Source organism: Leuciscus leuciscus, assembly GCF_965113295.1.
Source record: "Leuciscus leuciscus genome assembly, chromosome: 23".
NCBI classification, from domain to species: domain Eukaryota; kingdom Metazoa; phylum Chordata; class Actinopteri; order Cypriniformes; family Leuciscidae; genus Leuciscus; species Leuciscus leuciscus.
In genome coordinates this window covers 34,013,627-34,039,698 of record NC_138747.1, presented here as the reverse complement: position 1 = coordinate 34,039,698, position 26,072 = coordinate 34,013,627, and the positions used below count along the sequence as shown (strand labels likewise).

Genomic DNA, 26,072 nt, shown 5'->3' with positions numbered 1-26,072 from the left:
CTGAGTTCATCTCGAAGCTCATAGACACGGGAAAGCACCTTGCCCCGTGACAGCCAGCGCACCTCCGTATGCAGCAGCAGACTCTGATGCTCAGACCCCATTTCATTGCACAGTATGTTAAACAATCAGGACTTCAATGGTCGTGACTTAATGTAGTTTACAATTTTGACAGCTTGTTCTAATGCTACAGTCAGGTCTGGGGGCATTGCTTTTGCGACGAGTGCTTCGCGGTGCAGCATGCAGTGGGTAATCTGCACATCTGGGTTTTGGTTCTTCACCATAGTTACCAGTCCTTTTACTTTTCCAGTCATAGATGCAGCTCCATCTGTGCAAATACTATGACACATGCCCCAGTTTAGACCACATTCTTTCAAGTACGTATCGATGACAATAAACATTTCTTCCCCTGTTGCACGACTTGTTAGTTCTTTGCAGAAAAAAAAATTCTCCATAATTAATTCCTCATCAGTATATCGCACACTGGCCAGGAGATGACAGTGTCCACTGCAGTCCGTAGAATCATCAATTTGGAGTGCAAATTTGCCACTTTTGTTTAGTTTTTCGGTTAGTTGTGTTTCTATATCAGCAGCCATGTCATCAATGCGACGTTTAATTGTGTTGTCAGATAATGGGATTTTGTCAATTTCTTTGACAGCGTCCTCACCTATCATTACCCCTACGATTTTTTTGCAGGCTGGCAAAATGAGTGATTCAGCAATGTTATGGGGCTTCTTTGATTTGGCAATTAGCTCTGCTACTAAGAAGCTTGCCTCCAGAGCTTTATCAGACACACGCACACATGACATCATTTGTTGGTTCTGTTTAACATTTTGTGCTTTTAGTCGCTTGAAGTATTCTATGTCTTTGCTGGTTAAACCGTGGTGTTTCGTGTCTAAATGTCTCTTCAGCTTACTCGGTACCATTGCTGCATTTGATAGCTTTTCCCTGCAGACGAGGCATTCAGGGGTGGGACAGCTAGCATCTCCGATCCATGTAAAACCGTAAGCCAGGTAGCTTTCAGAGTACTGTCTAGTTTTATTTTTTTTGGGTGGTGGTGGTCCCAGGTTGATGTCCGTCGGTCTTCTTGGCTGTGACATTTCTGCTTTTCTTTTGTTTAAACCTATAAATTTATCCATATTTGCCCTGTCCTGTCAATCTGCGTGAAATATAGGTTAAAATTGAGCGCGCACCACTACAAAGGGCGGAGCGAGCGGACCGAGAACAGTCCAATTAGCGGTAAATAAACATTTCAACTTTAAATGTATGAAATATATCAGTGTTTTTTCGCTTATTCATTTTTGTTTGGACATGCATATGTTGGTGTTTTGATATGATTTTAAAATATGCTGTAAACAGGGTTAGCCTATTGCATTTTTCATTAGGCTAGTTTTTATTTTTATTTCGTTTTGACTTTTTGTTTTCAAATTCAGTTTAGTTTTAATTCGTTTTTAAAGTGGGTTTGCTAGTTTAGTTTATTTTTTATTTTTTGAAAATGCTTAGTTTTCGTTTAGTTTTTATTAGTTTTAGTGTTAGTTAAGTGTTTTTTTTTTTATTTGGGTTATTTGTCAGGGGCAAGATTCAAAAAGACATAATGACATAACATTATTTAATATTTGAATCACAGCTTATATAGTGTTTTGACATCGACAACCACAACCAAAAAGTGCATTTTTCCTCAAACTTGCGACTAGTTAACTTTCTAAAGAAGGCGCAATCGCTTCTCGGGTCGACAATAACACACTGACAAAATTATATTCAGAATTGAAAATATTTTTATACCACTTTTTAATGTGTGATTGTGTAAAGGTGTTCACGAGATAGAGATACCAACCTTTCGCGAACTTGCTTGCTTTCAACGTCGAACGAACACTCGTTCTCATGGAGACGCGGTGTGCACGGAGGGGAGGGGTTGTGTATGTGTGTGTGTGTGTGTGTGTGTGTGTGTGTGTGCGCGCGCGCGCATGTGAGAGACGCATGAGTGACAGAGACGAGAGCAGGGAAAGGAAATGCAGTTGAACGAATACTCTGCGTGTTTTAAATAGCGTTTGTGTAAATCGCTTTTGCGTTCGTTTTCGTTAACGATTATAACCTTGGCTGTAAAAGGTTATTATATGGTACGATTATTTTAGGCTGTTTAAATTGGAAAATAAAGCTGAGATTCTGCGGCACCCCTAGCCAGTTGTCACGGCACCCCAGGGTGCCGCGGCACCCACTTTGGGAACCACTGGTGTAGTGTGTAGTGTAGTGTAGTGTGTAGTGTAGTGTAGTGTGTAGTGTAGTGTAGTGTAGTGTAGTGTAGTGTGTAGTGTAGTGTGTAGTGTAGAGTGTACTGCAGTGTAAGTGCTGACTGGTGAGGGTATAGACAGCTGTCTTCTGTAGTGTGTAGTGTAGTGTAGTGTGTAGTGTAGTGTGTAGTGTAGAGTGTACTGCAGTGTAAGTGCTGACTGGTGAGGGTATAGACAGCTGTCTTCTGTAGTGTGTAGTGTAGTGTAGTGTAGTGTGTAGTGTAGTGTGTAGTGTAGTGTAGTGTAGTGTAGTGTGTAGTGTAGTGTAGTGTAGTGTAGTGTGTAGTGTAGAGTGTACTGCAGTGTAAGTGCTGACTGGTGAGGGTATAGACAGCTGTCTTCTGTAGTGTGTAGTGTAGTGTAGTGTAGTGTAGTGTAGTGTGTAGTGTAGTGTAGTGTAGTGTAGTGTGTACTGCAGTGTAAGTGCTGACTGGTGAGGGTATAGACAGCTGTCTTCTGTAGTGTGTAGTGTAGTGTAGTGTAGTGTGTAGTGTAGTGTAGTGTAGTGTGTAGTGTAGTGTGTAGTGTAGTGTAGTGTGTAGTGTAGTGTAGTGTAGTGTAGTGTGTAGTGTAGTGTAGTGTAGTGTGTACTGCAGTGTAAGTGCTGACTGGTGAGGGTATAGACAGCTGTCTTCTGTAGTGTGTAGTGTAGTGTAGTGTGTAGTGTAGTGTAGTGTAGTGTGTAGTGTAGTGTGTAGTGTAGTGTGTAGTGTAGTGTAGTGTGTAGTGTAGTGTAGTGTGTAGTGTAGTGTAGTGTGTAGTGTAGTGTGTAGTGTAGTGTAGTGTAGTGTGTAGTGTGTAGTGTAGAGTGTACTGCAGTGTAAGTGCTGACTGGTGAGGGTATAGACAGCTGTCTTCTGTAGTGTGTAGTGTAGTGTGTAGTGTAGTGTAGTGTGTAGTGTAGTGTAGTGTGTAGTGTAGTGTGTAGTGTAGAGTGTACTGCAGTGTAAGTGCTGACTGGTGAGGGTATAGACAGCTGTCTTCTGTAGTGTAGTGTAGTGTAGTGTGTAGTGTAGTGTAGTGTAGTGTGTAGTGTAGTGTGTAGTGTAGAGTGTACTGCAGTGTAAGTGCTGAGTGGTGAGGGTATAGACAGCTGTCTTCTGTAGTGTGTTGTGTAGTGTAGTGTAGTGTGTAGTGTAGTGTAGTGTGTAGTGTAGTGTAGTGTAGTGTGTAGAGTGTACTGCAGTGTAAGTGCTGACTGGTGAGGGTATAGACAGCTGTCTTCTGTAGTGTGTAGTGTAGTGTAGTGTGTAGTGTAGTGTAGTGTAGTGTGTAGTGTGTAGTGTAGTGTGTAGTGTGTAGTGTAGTGTAGTGTGTAGTGTAGTGTAGTGTGTAGTGTAGTGTAGTGTAGTGTGTAGTGTAGTGTAGTGTAGTGTGTAGAGTGTACTGCAGTGTAAGTGCTGACTGGTGAGGGTATAGACAGCTGTCTTCTGTGTAGTGTAGTGTAGTGTAGTGTTGTGTGTAGTGTAGTGTAGTGTAGTGTGTAGTGTAGTGTGTAGTGTAGTGTAGTGTAGTGTGTAGTGTAGTGTGTAGTGTAGAGTGTACTGCAGTGTAAGTGCTGACTGGTGAGGGTATAGACAGCTGTCTTCTGTAGTGTGTAGTGTAGTGTAGTGTGTAGTGTAGTGTAGTGTGTAGTGTAGTGTGTAGTGTAGTGTAGTGTAGTGTAGTGTAGAGTGTACTGCAGTGTAAGTGCTGACTGGTGAGGGTATAGACAGCTGTCTTCTGTAGTGTGTAGTGTAGTGTAGTGTGTAGTGTAGTGTAGTGTAGTGTAGTGTGTAGTGTAGTGTGTAGTGTAGAGTGTACTGCAGTGTAAGTGCTGACTGGTGAGGGTATAGACAGCTGTCTTCTGTGTAGTGTAGTGTAGTGTAGTGTAGTGTAGTGTGTAGTGTAGTGTAGTGTAGTGTAGTGTGTAGTGTAGTGTAGTGTGTAGTGTAGTGTAGTGTAGTGTGTAGTGTAGTGTAGTGTAGTGTAGTGTAGTGTAGTGTGTAGTGTAGTGTGTAGTGTAGTGTAGTGTGTAGTGTAGTGTGTAGTGTAGAGTGTACTGCAGTGTAAGTGCTGACTGGTGAGGGTATAGACAGCTGTCTAGTGTAGTGTGTAGTGTAGTGTAGTGTGTAGTGTGTAGTGTAGTGTGTAGTGTAGAGTGTACTGCAGTGTAAGTGCTGACTGGTGAGGGTATAGACAGCTGTCTTCTGTAGTGTGTAGTGTAGTGTAGTGTAGTGTGTAGTGTAGTGTGTAGTGTAGTGTAGTGTAGTGTGTAGTGTAGTGTAGAGTGTACTGCAGTGTAAGTGCTGACTGGTGAGGGTATAGACAGCTGTCTTCTGTAGTGTGTAGTGTAGTGTAGTGTAGTGTGTAGTGTAGTGTAGTGTGTAGTGTGTAGTGTGGTGTAGTGTAGTGTAGTGTGTAGTGTAGTGTAGTGTGTAGTGTAGTGTAGTGTAGTGTGTAGTGTAGTGTAGTGTAGTGTGTAGTGTAGAGTGTACTGCAGTGTAAGTGCTGACTGGTGAGGGTATAGACAGCTGTCTTCTGTAGTGTGTAGTGTAGTGTAGTGTGTAGTGTAGTGTAGTGTAGTGTAGTGTGTAGTGTAGTGTGTAGTGTAGTGTAGTGTGTAGTGTAGTGTGTAGTGTAGAGTGTACTGCAGTGTAAGTGCTGACTGGTGAGGGTATAGACAGCTGTCTTCTGTAGTGTGTAGTGTAGTGTAGTGTGTAGTGTAGTGTGTAGTGTGTAGTGTAGTGTGTAGTGTAGTGTAGTGTAGTGTAGTGTGTAGTGTAGTGTGTACTGCAGTGTAAGTGCTGACTGGTGAGGGTATAGACAGCTGTCTTCTCTGAAACACATGGAGTATTTAAACACTGTGCACCTGATGTGAGCAGAACATAATTTTTTTTTTTTAAATGTATTAAACATTCATGAAACTCATAGTCATGTTTTGTAAATGATTAGTTAATCATTAACTAATCAAATGTAAATGACTTATAACTGAATCTACAAAACTTACATAAAATAATGAACATAACACTTATTAATCATTTATGAACGCATAGTCATGTTTCATAAATAATTAGTTTATCATTTACTAATCACTTGTAAATGACTTGTAATGGAATTTACAAAACATAAAATATTAGTATATCACTTGCTAATCATTTATGAATGTTTTTTAAACTATCAGTTCATCATTAACTAATCACTTATAAATGACTTACAACTGAACGTTATTATAAAGTGTTACCCATTGGATTGCTACAACTGGTCGTGGCTAATAGTTATTTACAACTTGTGAAGCTTGTGAACATATTAGCAACACAGCTAGTAACGTTAATGACAGCGTTCGGTTTTATTGTTGTCATCAATTAATACACGTCTTAATTACATTACATTACATTTGGCTGACACATTTTTACATTAATACATTACGTTGTCAATAAATTACCTTTATCGGTAAGATTTGGCCACTGCCTGACATCATCTACCCAATGTTCCCTTTCACCAGACATTTTCTTTAATGAGCAGGATCCGCTTTCATTGAAATGTCATTAGAGGGCACCGGCAAGTGTCACACCGTCACACCTCGCAGGCACGCAGTAATGGCGGCAGGCAAGATGGCGGCGCCCATAGAGTTCGCGGCGGATTTGTGTATAAAACATCTCGCGGCATGAATTATCCAATAACAAAACATCTCCAGTTAACCAGCAGAGCATTCATTTAGTTCGTTTGTTAAATAAGAGACGATCTAGCGCTGAAATGTGTTTTTTAAATCAAGTGATCAAAGTGCTCGTTGCCGCTGCGATCAGTGGCGCGGATACAGTGTTTTCTCTTGTGGCTCGCGCACACCGCACTTTCTTCACTCGGACGCACGCTTCAATACGTTGCAGAGATCGATCTATTTATGAGGCGCCGTCTATATGAGTATGTGCGCAGAGAGTTTGTGTGTGTGTGTGTGTGCTCTCGGCTGCACAAAATTCTGGCATGGCGGCCTGGGGAGTTAGTAGTATTAGTAGCGTTGAAACCAGTGAAGCTCTCTGGACCTCGGCTGCTCGGACAGATGTCAGTGGCAGATCGGCCAGCTTGGACACCAGTCCTCTCCACCCTCGGACGGGTCCAATCGACGCAATTGTGCTGGCTGATGGAGCGGTCTGCGGTGGAGCACGCTCCGCGGCTGACGGAGCTTCGGCTGTATAGCCCCCTCTCAAAAATAGTTTTAAGGATGAACTCTCCTCCACCTCACCCACAGTGAAGGGAGATCCACACAACCGCAAAGCCAAATTTATATATTGGGCCAGGGTCCAGGTAGGGTGATGGAGTGGTGTAAGGGAGCTGAACAGTTCGGATAATCCACCACGGAAAAATATCATTAGGCAGTCTTTATCGAAAGATGTCAAATGTGCCAGTTCAATAAAATCCATGATGTATTCCTCGATGGGCCTCTCTCCCTGACGGAGACACATGATCTGTGCTGCTGGGTTCATCTTTGGCTGGTCGTCGCTGCTGGATCACTGTTGGCGAAGTCTTCTGTTATGAATGCTCCGAGACACGAAGATTGATCCAAACGCAGCTTTATTAAATAAGGGTAATCCAAACTCGTAATCCAGTAAACAGGCAGTGGTCAAGGCAGGCAGCAATAAACAGAGTCCAATAAACAATCAAGATAGGGGCAGGCAGAACAGAGTCAGAAACGATAAACAGTCCAGGGTCAAAAACAGAAAACAAACACGGGAAAAACGCTCAGAAATGCAGACTAAGGGGCCGATCACACCTGACACGTTTTTGGCAGTGAGAGGCGCCTAATTTCAATTGGTTTCCTATGGCAGCGAGCGTTCTGCGCGCTGTTTAAGTGCCTGCTGCGCCTCGCGTTTTTGAAGTTGAAAAAAAAGCAACTCCGAGCGGAAAAAGCGCCCGACGTCATCGCATTTTTTTCCACTGTTCAATCGAATGAATAGAGAGGCGGGTCTTCCGTTGTAGTGATGAAAGCTACAGTTGCTTGAACGCCCGGAGAGTGCGATGATGGAGGATAAACTTGTGGTGCTCTCGCGGGTTACCAGGAGCTTAACGAGTTCACGAACCGTCACTACCACAATGTTAACAGAAAGTAAATAAAGTTAATAAATGGCAGATTTGACGTTTACTTGACTGACAGGACAGCTGTTTCAGTGGTTGCCTAGCAACATAAAAAACGCAGCGCACTGCTCGTTCTGTGTGATGGTAAGTGCTGTGTGCCTCACGTTTTCGAACCTGAAAAACACGTTAGGTGTGATCGGGGCCTAACAGTACAACAAGACTTCGCACTGAGTGAATGTGAAAACCAGGTATTTATGGTGTGAGTGAAACAAGGTGATAAGACACAGGTGAATGAGATGATGAGTGCTGATCATAGTCTATTGTGGAGCGCCCTCTGGTGGCTCTCGAGGGCACTCCAGCTGGTGATCGTTACAGTAAGTCAGCATTCCTAGACGTAAGCCAAAAATCTATTCTTGATTGCCTGGAGAAATCAGTATTACACCAAGTATATGTTTTTTTATTTGGATATTTTTGTCTCCAGATATCTATTAACTCATATTTCTCCAGCAAGTTACATGGAGTGTTCTTTGATCTAGCATATTATCTGGAGCAATGTTAAAGTCTCCTCCAATACAAATTATACCAGATGGATGTTTGTTTAGCCATAAGGCAATTTTGTTTTCAATCACCTCAAAAAGAGCCCTGTTTTCATTTGAAGAGTTGTAACCATACACGTTAATAAAAAATAAAAAAATAAAATTATTAGTGTAAAGAACCCAAAAAATAAAATGCCCGCAAGGGTCACAGTAATAATGTAGAACATCACCAGCAAACTTATTCTTTAGTGTTAAAACACCTGCCGAACGTTCAGATCCATGAGAAAACCATGCATCTTTTCCCCACTGTGATTTCCAGAAGTTACAGTCATTAACAGTTGAGTGAGACTCTTGGAAGAAACAGAAGTCGGTATTGTGCTTTACGCTTCACAGAATCTCTCAAACCCCTGGCATTTAGAGAGATAACAAAAATAGAAATAATGAACAAGTCAATGAACAAAGAAAGTTAAAGCAAGTGCAAAAAGAGCACAACAAGTAGTAAGTATAAACCTGAGAAACGTAGCTCATCTGAACATACTGAGAGAAAGTCCTTCCGTCAAGACATGACAACTGGTTGCCGAAAGAAAGTAACATAATATTATGTGAACAAAAAACACAAGCCGTAATAATACAGACGCATCATCCGTAGAAGTGATGGTAGCTGGTAATCGAAAACTTCGATAAAGATTGTAAAGTTCGTCGACGATGAACTGGTCCGCTAAAGGGAGTTATGATCGTAAAAGAAAGTCCGAGTCTTCTTTTTTTAAATAAATTTTTCAGCAGACGCAGGCAAACGGATCTCAGTACCATTAATGAGAATCCTCAGGCGCGTGCACCGACGTAGTAGGAAGCTTTTCCAGCTGCGTGTGCTTCTTCTACCATAGGCCACAACTTCTTCCATCTTTCTCTGTCCAGTGGAGTAAGGTCTTCCATAAACCGCATCCCATTGTCCTTTAGATAAGCCGAAGACTTCGCTGCCTTCCACACAGCATCCCTGATAATGCGTGAGGTAAACTGCACTATTACAGCACGAGGGACAGACTTGTTGCCAATTTCATTTGGCTTTTTCCCCAATCTGTGAACTGAGTCTATAGCAAAGGAGAATGTGCCCTTCCCTTCAGGATATGTTTGTTCACATATGCGGATGACTTCATCCCTGATTTTCTCCTTTTCTAGAACCCCTCTCAGCCGAAGATTCCAGCGCCTCGAATATCTCTCCATGTCTGCTAAACGAGTTTCACACGTCTCAATTCGCTGCTCGCCGCGTTGCAACCGAGAAGCTAGGTGGTCAACCTTCACTTTCATATCTTTGACTTCAGCAGAGACAAAGTCCACAGTCTTTTTCAAGCCCTCAATTTTCATAGCATTGTTACTCACCAACTTTTCAAGAGAATCAGAGCGCTCGTTGATCAGTGATGAAATGGATGATAGCATCGCGACCACATCTTCCAAAGTTTCCATTTTTCCTTTCTTAGAAACAGGCTTAGTTGACGTGTCGGGAAGATGAGTTAAGCAAAGAGTATCCAGAGTATGTCCAGGACCGGGATCAGTAACGGCAGAAAGTGCGTAATCGTGCATATCTACGGATACATCCATCATACTTTTCGCCTGTTCTTTACGTTTTCCAGCACTTTTTGGCATAATTATTCCACAATTACATCATTAATAAAACACACAATGGATGTGTAAGGTAAGGTAAGGTTTACATGAGTTATAATAGTTTTTTGTCAGCAGAGCGACTAATAGTTATCTTAACATGCCGCCATCTTGGATCGGATCCCTCAGGCTGCAGTTTCAGGCATAGATATACATAATAAAGGCACATCCTCTGTCCTAACCCTAACCCAAAGAGTATAGAAGCCCAAGAGGCGAAACTCTGTTGTGTTATGGGTAACCGTCTGTAGATGGCGCTGCGGAGGCGCGTCCGCCATTATGGACTGAAAGCTGCTGAAATCGTTAGCGCCAGTCAATGGCAAAATCAATGCCTCTTCTCTCACAAAAAGAAAAAAATACAAAAAAACGTCTCATACACAAATGCACACACAATAGATGGTGGTGTCTGATTAATTACTGAGATCTTATGGCACCACTTCCATTTTAGTACTGTTTATAGTTCATGTGTGCACTTCCTAGATTGCACATCTTTTTTGTACCTTTCCGCCTGTAATAGGACATTCATAGATTGTTTCTTGCCATTGAAACGTTCACTGTGTGCACTTTCACTGAAGATGTTGAAAAAACAAGTTGTTAATATTTTTGTGATATTCTATGTAAAAGATTAAATGTCTTTAGAAATGTTCATTTATAATTTTATTTATTTATTTATTTACTTATTTATTTATTTTTCCAAATCATATATATGGTGATGTTCACTAATTTCAAAATCAACATTTGAATAAATATCTTATTACTGTGTGTCTGCCTATATATTATTTCATGAATTTCTGTTATTCATATAACAAGGAAAATGCATAATAGAACATAAATATTGATAGATTAAAGGTTTGCAGTAATTTTATAATTGTATCTTTGCAAACCGTAAGTGGTAGGCTAATGAAGCCGATTCGGTGGGGACATACCCTTACGAAAAAGTACTATAGGAATCTTATAGTATTTTGGGACAAAATATTATAGTAATCTTATAGGAATACGAGCCGCTATAGTAATTCTATAGTAGTCTTATAGTCCTTCTATAGTAATATTTTGTCCCAAAATACTATTTTCCTAAGGGTAATTAGGCCATGCATAACCAACACATAAACGTAACATTTTCTGTCATTTAACGTCGGTCATCCTCATTAATGTATTTTAAATTGTTTTCATATTTAGATATTAAGTTATGTTAAGTTTTTGTTATGGTAAGTTTTTCAGTGCCATTGACTATTTTTCAGTCCATAATGGCGGCCGCGCCGTCACGTCATGGGGGCAACTGTTGCTATGGAGCGTTCTATTGAGTTTCGCCTCTTGGGCTTCTATACTCTTTGCCTAACCCTAACCCTTTATTATGTATGGTTTCAGAACCCCAGTTCCAGGACCAGACCTACCGAATTGGATGTTATGGCGGCTGCAGTTCTAGACCCAGTGGTTTAGTTACTTTGTACATAGTATCAAGATATTTAAACTCAGGAGTATTTTTTTTATAAATGTGATTTTTGATTCAAAATGCATCAGAGGTTAATTACAAAGTGTGTACACAAAGTGAGTCACAATTTTAAATTTAAACAAATTAATTTACACAAAATATAAATGAAAAATGTATATCAATCTTTAAACAACTGAAAAGTGGAGTAAGTCTTAGCTTCTTGAATTATACTGTATATTGATTAACCTCCTTAAGTTGAACTAATTAGCTCATTATCAGGTAAAGTAAAGATGGAATTAGCATATGCAGTCACTAAATTACAGCCAGATATTGTAAAGGTTGTAGAGAGGCAAGACTAGACTCAAGAATGATTCAAAAATGTATATTTATTTATATGTCATTTTTGCAATAACAGCAACACCAAAAAGACCTCCTTTTCATCCGTCGCTGCACAGACAGAAGGGCTTCAACTCTGAGAGAGAGAATTAAATAAGAGACATTTGTTTAACATGTTCAACTGAAATATAAATCTCTGATGTAACACTTGTGCACTGTTGCAGTTGTAGAGAGAAAGCCGAACAGAATATTCATGTTACTGATGTCTAATTCCAAACTATATAAGAGCAATACCCACCAACTGAATGGTCTCACTTCTTTCCTCAATTGTTTGTAAATTTTTCTGTTAAATTCTTCCACTTCACTAAAATATTCATCAGAGAACAATCACGGTTGTGCTCACATAAATATCAGTAACAAAAGGTGCACTGGGCACTGTGCCGAAATAATATATAATCTGCTCTGACCTGTAATGATGATCCGGCCCAGAGAGGAAGATCCCGGAGGACAGCCAGGGCACACATGATGGCCTATGGAAAGGGTTAATATAAATATACTATTACACCACTACTGAACAGCAAGCCAGTACACATGTGTCCATACACGAGTACGCTAGCATGCAGGAGCAGGACACACATCACATCACATGGTTCAGCATTCCTCTGGACAAAGAACACCACAGATGAACTGCACTTCATACTTAAGTATACATTTTATACTTAACTAATATGGTAAAACAATGAGTATTAAGCAAGTTTCACACTAATACAGTAAGCTACAGGTACATCTTACACACATCTTTTTAAGTTTAATTAATGTGCTGGCTAGATTTACTTATTATAGTCATCAAAACTCAACAAGGATTCATTAAATCATGGCCACGGATTAAGAACGTCGTAGTAATTAATAAAACTAGCGCATGAATTCTAAATTTGTGGGAATTAATTATTAATTGATAGTTAGCAGCTCTCACTTTGGCTATATAAACTTTGCTTCGTTTAAACATTATAAAATAAAACTTAATTGAATATCGGTACTCACAGTCTGATTGGTGTCCATGTGGTCCATCTTAAATGAGTGTGTTTGGTTGGGTAGGCGCAGGTCCTTCATCAGATCTGGAGTGTGTGTGTGTGTGTGTGTGTCCAGGCGCAGGTCCTTCATCAGATCTGGATACGGCCTGGATCCGACGGACTGCGGTAAACCTCGGGATAAACAGAGAGACTAATATTAGCGTAGACGCCATTCTTCTTATGATGTAACGAATACATCAGGATTTATGGGAAGTGTTCCCAGTTCTGGCTGACCTGATCTATCTAGTCTATAATGTGTTATGTGTATGCTACTGTAGGTCAAAGAGATGTGTCTTTAGTCTAGCTTTGAACTGACAGAGTGTGTCTGCTTCCCGGACAATGTTAGGAAGACTGTTCCAAAGTTTTGGTGCTAAATAGAAGAAGGATCTACCGCCAGCAGTCGATTTAGATATTCTAGGTATTATCAACTGGCCGGAATTTTGAGATCGCAATAGACGTGAAGGACTATAATGCGTTAAGAGCTCGCTCAAGCACTGCGGAGCTAAACCATTTAGTGCTTTGTAAGTAATCAGCAATATTTAAAAATGTACACGATGTTTAATAGGGAGCCAGTGTTGACAGAACCGGGCTAATATGGTCATACTTCCTGGTTCTGGTAAGAACTCGAGCTGCTGCGTTTTGGACCAGCTGTAGTTTGTTTGGTCATGAACGCATGATCTAACTGTTCTACATTTGTCAATGAGAGCATATGACGTAATTTAGATATATTTTCAAGATGGAAAAATGCGGTTTTACAGATACTAGACACGTGACTTTCAAATGAAAGATTGGTATCAAAGAGCACACCCAGGTTCCTAACCGACGACGAAGACTTAAAGGGATAGTTCACTTTGAAATTAATTTTTGGTATGTTTTAGCTTACCTCAAGGGCATCCAAGATGTAGGTGTCTTTTTTTCCGCAGTAGTTTCAATTTTGATATTTTTAGGTCAAACCGTTCTTGTCTGTCAGTCATATAATGCAGGTCTATGGTCACTGTCTCAAAGAGCATGCACAGAGTCCAAATTAAAACAATTCCCCATCGTCCAAATTAAACAATTCCCCATCGTAAGTACACATTGATGGCCTAAGACACGAAACGAGCGGTTTGTGTGAGAAAACGAACAGTATTTATATCGTTTTTACCACTTATACACAGACATTTCCAAGTGATCTGATCTGACGTGTACGCAGACTGGTGCATAGATATATACACTAGATGTCGCCTTAAAGACATTCGTTCCAATGAACTGCTGTAGACAAGGCGACATCTAGTGTGTATCTATGCACCAGTCTGCGTACACGTCAGATCAGATCACTTGGACGTGGCTGTGTATAAGTGGTAAAAACTATATAAATACTGTTCGTTTTCTCACACAAACCGCTCGTTTCGTGTCTTAGGCCATCAATGTGTACTTACGATGGGGAATTGTTTAATTTGGACTCTGTGCATGCTCTTTGAGACAGTGACCATAGACCTGCATTATATGACTGACAGACAAGAACGGTTTGACCTAAAAATATCAAAATTGAAACTACTGCGGAAAAAAAGACACCTACATCTTGGATGCCCTTGAGGTAAGCTAAAACATACCAAAATTACATTTCAAAGTGAACTATCCCTTTAACAGAGCAGCCATCAAGTGTTAGACAGTATTCTGGGTTATTACGTGAGGACGTTTTTTGTCCAATAATTAGAATCTCTGTTTTTTCAGAATTTAGTAGTAGGAAATTACGAGTCATCCAATTTTTTATATCAGCTATACATTCCATTAATTTTGTGAATTGCTAAGTTTCGTCAGGGCGTGAAGAAATATACAGCTGAGTATCATCAGCATAACAGTGAAAACTAATGCCATGCTTCCTAATGATATCTCCTAAGGGTAGCATGTACAGAGTGAACAGCAACGGTCCTAGTACTGAGCCTTGTGGTACACCATACTGAACTTGTGATTGATGAGACATCTCTTCATTTACTGCTACAAACTGATAACGGTCAGATAAGTATGATTTAAACCATGCTAGTGCAATTCCACTAATGCCAACATAAATTTCGAGTCTATTTAAAAGAATATTGTGGTCAATGAGGTCAAATGCAGCACTAAGATCGAGTAACACTAATAGCGAGATACAACCACGATCGGATGATAAGAGCAAATCATGTGTGACTCTAATGAGAGCAGTCTCAGTACTATGGTACGGTCTAAATCCAGACTGAAAATCCTTGCAGATATCATTTCTTTCTAAAAAGCAACATAGTCCATGAGGCAGGGGGGTTGATCGGTATCATCGGGGGGGCAAATGCTATCGTTGTTTTTTGGCAAGGTATACACCCCTAGTACTAGAAAGATCATGATAGCAGTGCAGGGGTGGTAGCGAAATCACTTTTTTCAGCTCATGAAGTTACTAACCCCCTAAAATAAATTCCGTTTTTGAAATCTGGTGTATATCTGGTTTAGGCTCATGCCAGGGATATTGTCAATATTCTATAATATGGTGCTTGGTATCGTTGGAAAGGGGACCTTTTAGGCTTTCATTTAAGCCCAGTACTGAATCTGTCTGACAAACACAGAGGTCACATGACTTTTCAAAGAGTTTCACGTCTTTGTAAACGAAAGTTTAATGCGCTTTAGGAAGGATTGTTCCAGTGCACATATGCAGCCATTCTGGAGGTGGGGGGGGAAGCGAAAGAAACCTACAATTCTCGGGACAGCAGCATGTGTTCAAATTTTAATCTTAACCGTTCTATTTCATCAGAAATAATCTGTAAACAGGGCTTTAAGTGTAAAATACCGAACTTGTCCTTTAAGAGAGCAGCCAGAAAAATAGAGTGCAACTGGAAGAAAACAAAACTAGACATATTTCGCGTTTCATGGAAATAGAGCCTGATTGCATACAGAGAGGCCTTAAAAGCTGCTAGATCTGCTTATTTTTCAACCCTATTACAAGAAAATAAACAAAATCCTAGGTATTTATTTGAAACAGTGGCTAAACTAATGAAAAATAAAGCTTCAAGCCCAGAAGTTTCCAAGCAGCACAGCAGTAATGACTTTATGAACTTCTTCACTTATAAGATTGATCATATCAGGGAGAAAATTATAACATCGTATCGCATCAGGCAGTGCATTGTAGTCTCCCTAAGGAAAAATTTGATTCATTCATTGCTATAGAAGAGGAAGAATTCGTTAAATTCATTAAATCATCTAAATCGACAACATGTATGTTAGACCCTATACCGACTAAGCTACTGAAAGAGATGCTTCTTAATATCATTAATTCATCTTTGTCATTAGGATACGTTCCAAAAACCTTTAAGCTGGTTATGATTAAACCGCTTGTTAAAAAAACGCAACTTGATCCTACAGAATTAGTCAATTACAGGCCGATCTCGAATCTACCTGTCAAAGATACTAGAACAGGCGGTATCCTCACAACTATGTTAGTCCATGAGCCAGGGCCCCAAATTTGGTCCATCGGTATCATCTGGGGGGACAAAGTCTCATAGTGATTTTTGGCAAGGTATACACCCCTAGTACTAGAACAATCACGATAGCAGTGCAGGGGTGGTAGCGAAATCACTTTTTTCAGCTAAAATAAATTCCGTTTTTGAAATCTGATGTATATCTGGTTTAGGCTCATGCCAGGGATATTGTCAATATTCTATAATATGGTGCTTGGTATCGTTGGAAAGGGGACCTTTTAGGCTTTCATTTAAGCCCAGTACTGAATCTGTCTGACAAACACAGAGGTCACATGACTTCTTTAAACCAGAAATAACACACATTTTTTCACAATTTCCGCCTAAACTGTATGCTTTCTTTTATCCCTGTGGCATGAAAGAACACCAGGGACACAAAACTCAACAACTTCAATACTCAAGGCACTCCGATGACTCAGAAAATGTATAATATACCCATACTATTTATTTGTGAGAGCCTTAAATTAGACTTGTGCAGCCAGCACAAGTCTTCAAAATAGAATAGAGCCAATAGAATGGACAAATAGAATACCCTATTAGTCCAGGGCCAAATGGCCTATTTATTCATGTACAGTTGTAATAAAAAGTAATTGTTTCAATAGTGTTGTCAACATAACACTTGTAAGTGGGTTTAACAAAATGTTTCTATCATGTATTTTGATATTCACCCACTTTCAGTTAGGATGTCAGAAAGTGGCTCATGCACAGTTCATATGGATTTTTGGGCTCCAATAGTCCATATTGGACCCAAGAAACATATTTCTGGCCAAAGAGTCCTCGATCTTAGGCTTTCTATACATACTCATATACTCCTTCTGATGCTTCATAAGCCATATAGTCTGAACATTAACGCACAGACCACGGACGGCGCGCTGCGTGGAACTGTTGGTTCAGTTGACTGGTTATAACAACACTACCAACTATGCCATCTTCAATCAACTTCCATTGAGTTCCAGGGGTATTAAATGTAAGTACAAAATACTTTTTCTCTTGTGAATTGGTGGGGAATAGTAGCAGTAGCTAATGTAAGCTTGGTGTTTTTAGCAGGCTAGCTATCTTGCAGGTTAAACAGTGTAACAGTAACTGCTACAGTGCAGTCAGGGCTCTCAAGTGTCACGTGACAGTCATTCATATCGGTCTTTTGTCACGCCCGCTCGCCACACATTGTATTTCTCACGCGGAAAAACTATTTACAATATATTTAATATGCCGCAGCGCCCAAAATGTCTCTGGCCGCGCCAGTCTCATTATGGAACCGGCAGGAATCAATCGCTGTAAAAATAGAGAGATGAGCAGAGCAACTGAACCAACAATCTTTTCACAAAACTGACAAAACCTTGTCAAACTGTCAAAATCCATCAACATTCCGTGCATGAGCATATTTGGGTCCAATATGGACTTCTGTATGGCTGATGTAACATCAGAAAGAGTCAATGAGTATTTATGGAAAGGTCAAGTTTCAAGTACTCCTTGGTCAGAAAAAAATTCAGTATGTCAAATATGGACTTTTGTCAGGATGATATAACATCCGAATATATCAATCTGAATGTATAGTGTAATTCTTTTAGGGCTCTTTGGCCAGAAATATGTTCAGTAGGTCAAAAGGGGACCTCTGAATAGCTGATTTATCATCAGAAAGAGTCGATAACTTTATATTGTTTTAAAACTTTTGAGGACCCTTTGACCAGAAATAAGTTCAAAAGGTCAGATATGGACATCTATATGGTTTATGAAGCATCAGAAGGAGTATATGAGTATGTATAGAAAGCCCAAGATCGAGGACTCTTTGGCTAGAAATATGTATCTTGGGTCAAGAAATAAATTCAGTGTGCACCACCACATTGCACACCAGAGCTAACTCCTTCCCATGTTCATTAAAGAGATAACATGTTGCATTGCATTGCACAAACGATCTAATGTTGTGCACTGAGGTTATGCACTTCTTGCATTTACATGATCATTTACTTATTCTGATGTTTTATCAGCCAGACAGCAGTCCATATTTGACCAAAATGTGCAATGCAATGCAACATGTTATCTCTTTAAAGGGATAGTTCACTTTGAAATGTAATTTTGGTATGTTTTAGCTTACCTCAAGGGCATCCTTGTAGGTGTCTTTTTTTCCGCAGTAGTTTCAATTTTGATATTTTTAGGTCAAACCGTTCTTGTCTGTCAGTCATAATGCAGGTCGATGGTCATTATCTTAAAGAGCATGCACAGAGTCCAAATTAAAACAAAACGACGGGGAATTGTTTAATTTGGACTCTGTGCATGCTCTTTAAGATAATGACCATCGACCTGCATTATATGACTGACAGACAAGAATGGTTTGACCTAAAAATATCAAAATTGAAACTACTGCGGAAAAAAAGACACCTACATCTTGGATGCCCTTGAGGTAAGCTAAAACATACCAAACTTACATTTCAAAGTGAACTATCCCTTTAAAGAGATAACATGTTGCATTGCATTGCACATTTTGGTCAAATATGGACTGCTGTCTGGCTGATAAAACATCAGAATAAGTAAATGATCATGTAAATGCAAGAAGTGCATAACCTCAGTGCACAACATTAGATCGTTTGTGCAATGCAATGCAACATGTTATCTCTTTAATGAACATGGGAAGGAGTTAGCTCTGGTGTGCAATGTGGTGGTGCACACTGAATTTTTTTCTTGACCCAAGATACATATTTCTAGCCAAAGAGTCCTCGATCTTGGGCTTTCTATACATACTCATAGACTCCTTCTGATGCTTCATAAACCATATAGATGTCCATATCTGACCTTTTGAACTTATTTCTGGTCAAAGGGTCCTCAAAAGTTTTAAAACGATATAAAGTTATCGACTCTTTCTGATGATAAATCAGCTATTCAGAGGTCCCCTTTTGACCTACTGAACATATTTCTGGCCAAAGAGCCCTAAAAGAATTACACTATACATTCAGATTGATATATTCGGATGTTATATCATCCTGACAAAAGTCCATATTTGACATACTGAATTTTTTTCTGACCAAGGAGTACTTGAAACTTGACCTTTCCATAAATACTCATTGACTCTTTCTGATGTTACATCAGCCATACAGAAGTCCATATTGGACCCAAATATGCTCATGCACGGAATGTTGATGGATTTTGACAGTTTGACAAGGTTTTGTCAGTTTTGTGAAAAGATTGTTGGTTCAGTTGCTCTGCTCATCTCTCTATTTTTACAGCGATTGATTCCTGCCGGTTCCATAATGAGACTGGCGCGGCCAGAGACATTTTGGGCGCTGCGGCATATTAAATATATTATAAATAGTTTTTCCGCGTGAGAAATACAATGTGTGGCGAGCGGGCGTGACAAAAGACCGATATGAATGACTGTCACGTGACACTTGAGAGCCCTGACTGCACTGTAGCAGTTACTGTTACACTGTTTAACCTGCAAGATAGCTAGCCTGCTAAAAACACCAAGCTTACATTAGCTACTGCTACTATTCCCCACCAATTCACAAGAGAAAAAGTATTTTGTACTTACATTTAATACCCCTGGAACTCAATGGAAGTTGATTGAAGATGGCATAGTTGGTAGTGTTGTTATAACCAGTCAACTGAACCAACAGTTCCACGCAGCGCGCCGTCCGTGGTCTGTGCGTTAATGTTCAGACTATATGGCTTATGAAGCATCAGAAGGAGTATATGAGTATGTATAGAAAGCCTAAGATCGAGGACTCTTTGGCCAGAAATATGTTTCTTGGGTCCAATATGGACTATTGGAGCCCAAAAATCCATATGAACTGTGCATGAGCCACTTTCTGACATCCTAACTGAAAGTGGGTGAATATCAAAATACATGATAGAAACATTTTGTTAAACCACTTACAAGTGTTATGTTGACAACACTATTGAAACAATTACTTTTTATTACAACTGTACATGAATAAATAGGCCATTTGGCCCTGGACTAATAGGGTATTCTATTTGTCCATTCTATTGGCTCTATTCTAGTTTGAAGACTCATGCTGGCTGCACAAGTCTAATTTAAGGCTCTCACAAATAAATAGTATGGGTATATTATACATTTTCTGAGTCATCAGAGTGCCTTGAGTATTGAAGTTGTTGAGTTTTGTGTCCCTGGTGTTCTTTCATGCCACAGGGATAAAAGAAAGCATACAGTTTAGGCGGAAATTGTGAAAAAATGTGTGTTATTTCTGGTTTAAAGAAGTCATGTGACCTCTGTGTTTGTCAGACAGATTCAGTACTGGGCTTAAATGAAAGCCTAAAAGGTCCCCTTTCCAACGATACCAAGCACCATATTATAGAATATTGACAATATCCCTGGCATGAGCCTAAACCAGATATACATCAGATTTCAAAAACGGAATTTATTTTAGCTGAAAAAAGTGATTTCGCTACCACCCCTGCACTGCTATCGTGATTGTTCTAGTACTAGGGGTGTATACCTTGCCAAAAATCACTATGAGACTTTGTCCCCCCAGATGATACCGATGGACCAAATTTGGGGCCCTGGCTCATGGACTAACATAGTTGTGAGGATACCGCCTGTTCTAGTATCTTTGACAGGTAGATTCGAGATCGGCCTGTAATTGACTAATTCTGTAGGATCAAGTTGTGTTTTTTTAACAAGCGGTTTAATCATAACCAGCTTAAAGGTTTTTGGAACGTATCCTAATGACAAAGATGAATTAATGATATTAAGAAGCATCTCTTTCAGTAGCTTAGTCGGTATAGGGTCTAACATACATGTTGTCGATTTAGATGATTTAATGAATTTAACGAATTCTTCCTCTTCTATAGCAATGAATGAATCAAATTTTTCCTTAGGGAGACTACAATGCACTGCCTGATGCGATACGATGTTATAATTTTCTCCCTGATATGATCAATCTTATAAGTGAAGAAGTTCATAAAGTCATTACTGCTGTGCTGCTTGGAAACTTCTGGGCTTGAAGCTTTATTTTTCATTAGTTTAGCCACTGTTTCAAATAAATACCTAGGATTTTGTTTATTTTCTTGTAATAGGGTTGAAAAATAAGCAGATCTAGCAGCTTTTAAGGCCTCTCTGTATGCAATCAGGCTCTATTTCCATGAAACGCGAAATATGTCTAGTTTTGTTTTCTTCCAGTTGCGCTCTATTTTTCTGGCTGCTCTCTTAAAGGACAAGTTCGGTATTTTACACTTAAAGCCCTGTTTACAGATTATTTCTGATGAAATAGAACGGTTAAGATTAAAATTTGGACACATGCTGCTGTCCCGAGAATTGTAGGTTTCTTTCGCTTCCCCCCCTCCCCCTCCCCCTCCCCCTCCCCCTCCAGAATGGCTGCATATGTGCACTGGAACAATCCTTCCTAAAGCGCATTAAACTTTCGTTTACAAAGACATGAAACTCACCGAGTGGTCAGGGGTGTTCACTGATATGCTCACACAAAAACCGCTGCAAAAGATGCTTTCCAACAGGTTTTATCATAGTTTTTGTCCATCTCCATTGACTTGTATTGGATGTGCTGTGAGGTACGGTATTACTCCGCCGCCGGAAACTGGGCTGGAGTGTCTATTATTCAAGCTCTCAACGGAAGAATGTACGGGTGTGAGGCGTTTGGAAAAATAGGTCCACAGTTTTACAACGAATGGTAAAACACCTGTTGGAAAGAATCTTTTGCAGCGATTTTTGTGTGAGCATATCAGTGAACACCCCTGACCACTCGGTGAGTTTCACGTCTCCACCTCTCGGAGACGGCCAGGTGTTCTCGTCTCCTCCGCTGGAAGTTCTGCTGATCCCGCTGGACCGCCTGCTCTTCTCTGCGAGACCTTTCAGCCAAGAACTCTCTGTCTGCGGCTCTGCTGGCGTTCAGCTTCATGCGCTTCAGCTCGACCTGAGACTCCGCCAGCATCAGAGCGCTCTATAAAACAAGAGGATCGTTTACTAACACTTCACCACAGAAGAAGATTTGTGATCTAATACCGTAAGACACACACATGGAAGCCTTTCACTCTGTCGGTCTGGAAGAACTGCTGGGTTTGTGCTCTCTCGATGGCCTCCTCTCGTGTCTGGGCCCGGTATTCCGCTTCTTCCAGGTCCAGCTGTTTCCTCTTCTCCTCGGCCATCGCCTCTAGCTTTTTACGCCATTGTCCCTGTAAGGATGAAATCAGATTTGTTTGTTGTACTTTGTTACTGTACACATCAAGTCTCATATTAACCCTCAGAGACACAGGTATTGTTTTTTTTGTTTAGTTTTTTTTTAAATGAAGAAAAACTAAAATATCACATCAAGATGACATTCAAATTATAATTTAACATTATACCAAATCGTAACTTAATATTATAATAGAGGCACAGACACAAAAAGAAAATTAGACAGCGAAAAGTATAAACAAGGCTATATAAATAAATAAATAAAAGTATCTGCACATGCTCAAAAGAATAAATAATGGTAACATTTGTTTGTATTGTGTATGTTCTTTTTAGGTGTAGTTTGTGTTTTAGTTCTGTTCCCGTTCTCCCGTGTGCCAGTATAGTCTGAGTGTAATGATCCTGTGTCTCCTGCATGTTCCCATTGGTGATTAAAGCACTCTTAGTTTATCTCTGACTCGAGCGTGTGGAACTACATGTGACAGTCGTATAGTAAGTTCACCATTAGTTAAGTACGACGGTTAACAGGAACTAACAATGAAAAATAATTCTAAAACATTTATTGATCTTAGTTAAAGTTCATTTTATTAATACATTTTTTAAATCAACAGTTGTTAGTCTGTTAATATTTAATAGACCTGAGCTAACATGAACTAACAATAAACAGCTGTATTTTAATGATTAACATTAACAAGCATTTAAGATACTGTAACTGTTCATTTTTCTCAAGAAAAAACAAACCTCAGCTAATGCTGTGAACACACAGAGAGCCCTGTCAGCTGGTGGTATTATTTAAGGTTAAAAATAACTCAAATTAAATATAATGCGTTTTTTTTATTATAATAACAACTTTATTTAATGATACAAGTAAAAATATAATAAATATGTAATATAGTACACATATTTAGCAAAATACTCTAGCCACTCTTTTTTCTAGCCAACTAACGTGCTATAGCCTATATTATGGCCATTAAATGGCTTTCCTGAGGTAAATGTGACATAATTGTTCTCCAGCTGTTACTGACCTCTTCACGCGGATGAAAAACACTGATTGATCGATATTATGTATGAGGGATATACATTTTGGTAAGTTGTACTGTATCTTTCAACAGTGTTCGTGTTTTTTTTACTATTAGCTAGTAGAGATGATCGGGTCACGTGTTGCTAGGGATCTGTCACGTCACATTTACAAAATGGTATTTATTGTTTGACTTTCGTATTAAAATTGACAGAATCTGAGAGCTGAGATTTTTTTATATAAGTAACTGCTCTGTCTAGTCTGTCGGTATCAGTGTCCTCTTTGCTTCGCGATTTCTCTGTGCGTGATAAAATGGATGTGTGTGAGAGCGTGTGGAAGGTGTCAGTCGCGCGAGTCTCACGGTGAATGGGTGAGTTGGCAGCTATGGTGAATAAGAGAGCTACACATGCAGTAACGTTATCAAGGCTGAGACCACAATCGAGCTGTTCAATTACATAGGTTTTACTGACACCAATAACAATTTTATGACAGCTAATCTTTTGTCCAAATTACAATCTTTGTAGATGTGGTTGTACTAGTTATTTGCTGGCTAATAACAAGAAGCTGTGAGTGAGTAGCAGCTAATGTTACAGTTTAGCAGCTACCCAGCAATTTTACATCAGTGGGAAAGGCAGAATTGCTCTTTCTTTTATTTACTTTCAAGCCTAGAAAATGGCCCAACCCTGAAGAAGTTAAAATAAACATGTAATAATTAAAATTATTTTATTATAATAGTAATATTCATATTATAAAAGTGTGTGTGTGTGTGTATTATATATATATATATATATATATATATAAACCAAAATTTCAACGTCTATGGGCGTGCTCATTGAATTGAATTCAGAAAGTTAGTGATGTTTCTCAAACATCAGACTTCACTACATAAACATATATATATATATATATATATATATGTTTTTAAATGGTGTTTAAAACAATTTTTTTTACTGCATATTAGAGGAGCCAACAGCAGTAGAGAAGGAAAAATGAAGACTAACACCAGAAACATCAGGGGCCGGTTTCACACAGATAGACTTTGACTATGACTTAGATATAGTAGATAGTCAGACTTCAGATAGACATCTAAATCAGACCGTTGCACAAAGCACTTAAGACTCTGACTATCTTAAGTAGGACTACACTGCAATGCATTCTGGGTAAAATAAGACACTTTTCGGATCGAGTAAGCATATTCAGCCGCTCAGTGCAGTTTACCCCAGCGGAACATATGTGTTTGTTGGAGGAGTATAACAGTTACAAGGACATTTTACTTGGGAAATTTAGCAGAGAATGTAGTAACAAGAAGAAATGTTTAAATTATGAGCCATTTTCCCTTTTCTTTTGGCTGTTTGTAATGTAACTGATTATTACTGCTGGTTGCCAAGGTAACATAGAGTCTTAGACCTAAGTTAGCCTGGGGGTAAGGTGTCTGGGGGTAAGTTAGCCTGGGGGTAAGGTGCCTGGGGGTAAGGTGCCTGGGGATAAGGTGCCTGGGGGTAAGTTAGCCTGGGGGTAAGGTGTCTAATTTTTTTGGTCTAAATTAAGTCAGTCTTTATTTTTGTGAAACAGTCTAACTTGCATTAGACTAGTCTATGAGCACATTTTAGACTTGTCTAACACTATAGACCGGTCTAAAATAGCTTTGTGAAACCGGCCCCAGGCTGAAATGGCCATGAATCAGGGTGGTAATAACTGGAGACTCACCATCTGTCGGCTCGGACTCGAGCGCATCTGTGCCGGCTGGCGGCTCTACGCTGGATGTGTCTGGATGAACCTGTGATTCCTGCTCAGCCACAAGAGGACACACTTTGGCTCGGGATCACGCTTAGGGAGTCTGTCATCATTGGTGTGCGAGCTTTGCATCCACGCTCCGCCCTGCAGCGCGGGTATAAATACGGAAGTGGATGCACGCACCACTTGTCTTTCTCTTCGGAGCCGATCGGTCTTCATGACGGTGTCTCTGAAGAGTGTTGATTCATTCAACGAGTGAGTGTGTCGGTGCTTCTTCTGGAAGTCTCTCCCGGAGCTGGTGGTTCTACAGCCTGAGTGCAGCGGTGGTCGCAAGCCTTCTGACCTCTCAACTGCTGTCAACAGCACTCCTGTTTGTGTTTGAGGATCTCTTATTCCGGTATGGAGATGGATTCGGTCCAACACATCTCCTGAGAAGAGCATGCTTTGGTCGGTGCCGTTAAGAAGTGAGAAAGGGTCCCACTGAAACCTTTCAGAGGCTCCTGGGGCGTATGGCAGACGCAGCCGCGATAGAACGGCTTCCTCCACATGAAGACCGCTTCAGCACTGGCTTCACGGCCGAGTCCCGAGGTGGCAATCCGAGTGACAATCACCCTGGCCTGCCGCCAAACCCTCAGCCCATGATCAGACCTTTTGTTACTCCGGGCCAGCCGCCCCTAGAACAAGTGTCCACCAACACCAGCTGGCCCCTCAGCTGGTGTTGGTGGACACTTGTTCTAGGGGCGGCTGGCCCGGAGGAACAAAAGGTCTGATCATGGGCTGAGGGTTTGGCGGCAGGCCAGGGTGATTGTCACTCGGAGCGTGCCGCTCGGCCACGGCCACCTCGGGACTCGGCCGTGAAGCCAGTGCTGAAGCGGTCTTCATGTGGAGGAAGCCGTTCTATCGCGGCTGCGTCTGCCATACGCCCCAGGAGCCTCTGAAAGGTTTCAGTGGGACCCTTTCTCACTTCTTAACGGCACCGACCAAAGCATGCTCTTCTCAGGAGATGTGTTGGACCGAATCCATCTCCATACCGGAATAAGAGATCCTCAAACACAAACAGGAGTGCTGTTGACAGCAGTTGAGAGGTCAGAAGGCTTGCGACCACCGCTGCACTCAGGCTGTAGAACCACCAGCTCCGGGAGAGACTTCCAGAAGAAGCACCGACACACTCACTCGTTGAATGAATCAACACTCTTCAGAGACACCGTCATGAAGACCGATCGGCTCCGAAGAGAAAGACAAGTGGTGCGTGCATCCACTTCCGTATTTATACCCGCGCTGCAGGGCGGAGCGTGGATGCAAAGCTTGCACACCAATGATGACAGACTCCCTAAGCGTGATCCCGATCAG

The 26,072-nt window shown here is 40.5% G+C and overlaps 1 protein-coding gene and 2 long non-coding RNA genes across 4 annotated transcripts in view; 1 reads left to right on the top strand and 2 right to left on the bottom strand.

Moving 5' to 3' along the window:
- The window catches only part of LOC309487746, a 169,919-nt gene that overhangs the window by 65,564 nt on the left and 78,283 nt on the right, over positions 1-26,072 (top strand). The gene's annotated exons all lie outside the window — the stretch shown is intronic.
- LOC309487745 overlaps positions 11,319-26,072 on the bottom strand; it is a 167,030-nt gene continuing 152,276 nt past the window's right edge. Inside the window, exons 2-5 of one of the 2 annotated variants that reach the window (XR_014201913.1) lie at positions 12,330-13,190; positions 11,756-11,818; positions 11,587-11,652; positions 11,319-11,424 (exon numbers count right to left, since the gene is read on the bottom strand). This is a non-coding gene — a long non-coding RNA (uncharacterized lncRNA). Of the gene's footprint in view, positions 11,425-11,586; positions 11,653-11,755; positions 11,819-12,329; positions 13,495-26,072 lie in introns of those variants that run through there. The other variant, XR_014201914.1, reaches the window with a different exon arrangement.
- On the bottom strand, positions 21,156-25,181 carry LOC309487455 (cilia- and flagella- associated protein 210-like). Its single transcript, XM_082155116.1, has 3 exons — positions 24,696-25,181; positions 21,817-21,972; positions 21,156-21,740 (listed from the first exon to the last, which is right to left on the bottom strand). The coding sequence occupies exons 1-3, from the start codon at positions 24,720-24,722 to the stop codon at positions 21,522-21,524; spliced, it is 402 nt and encodes a 133-aa protein (XP_082011242.1). The 5' UTR covers positions 24,723-25,181; the 3' UTR covers positions 21,156-21,521.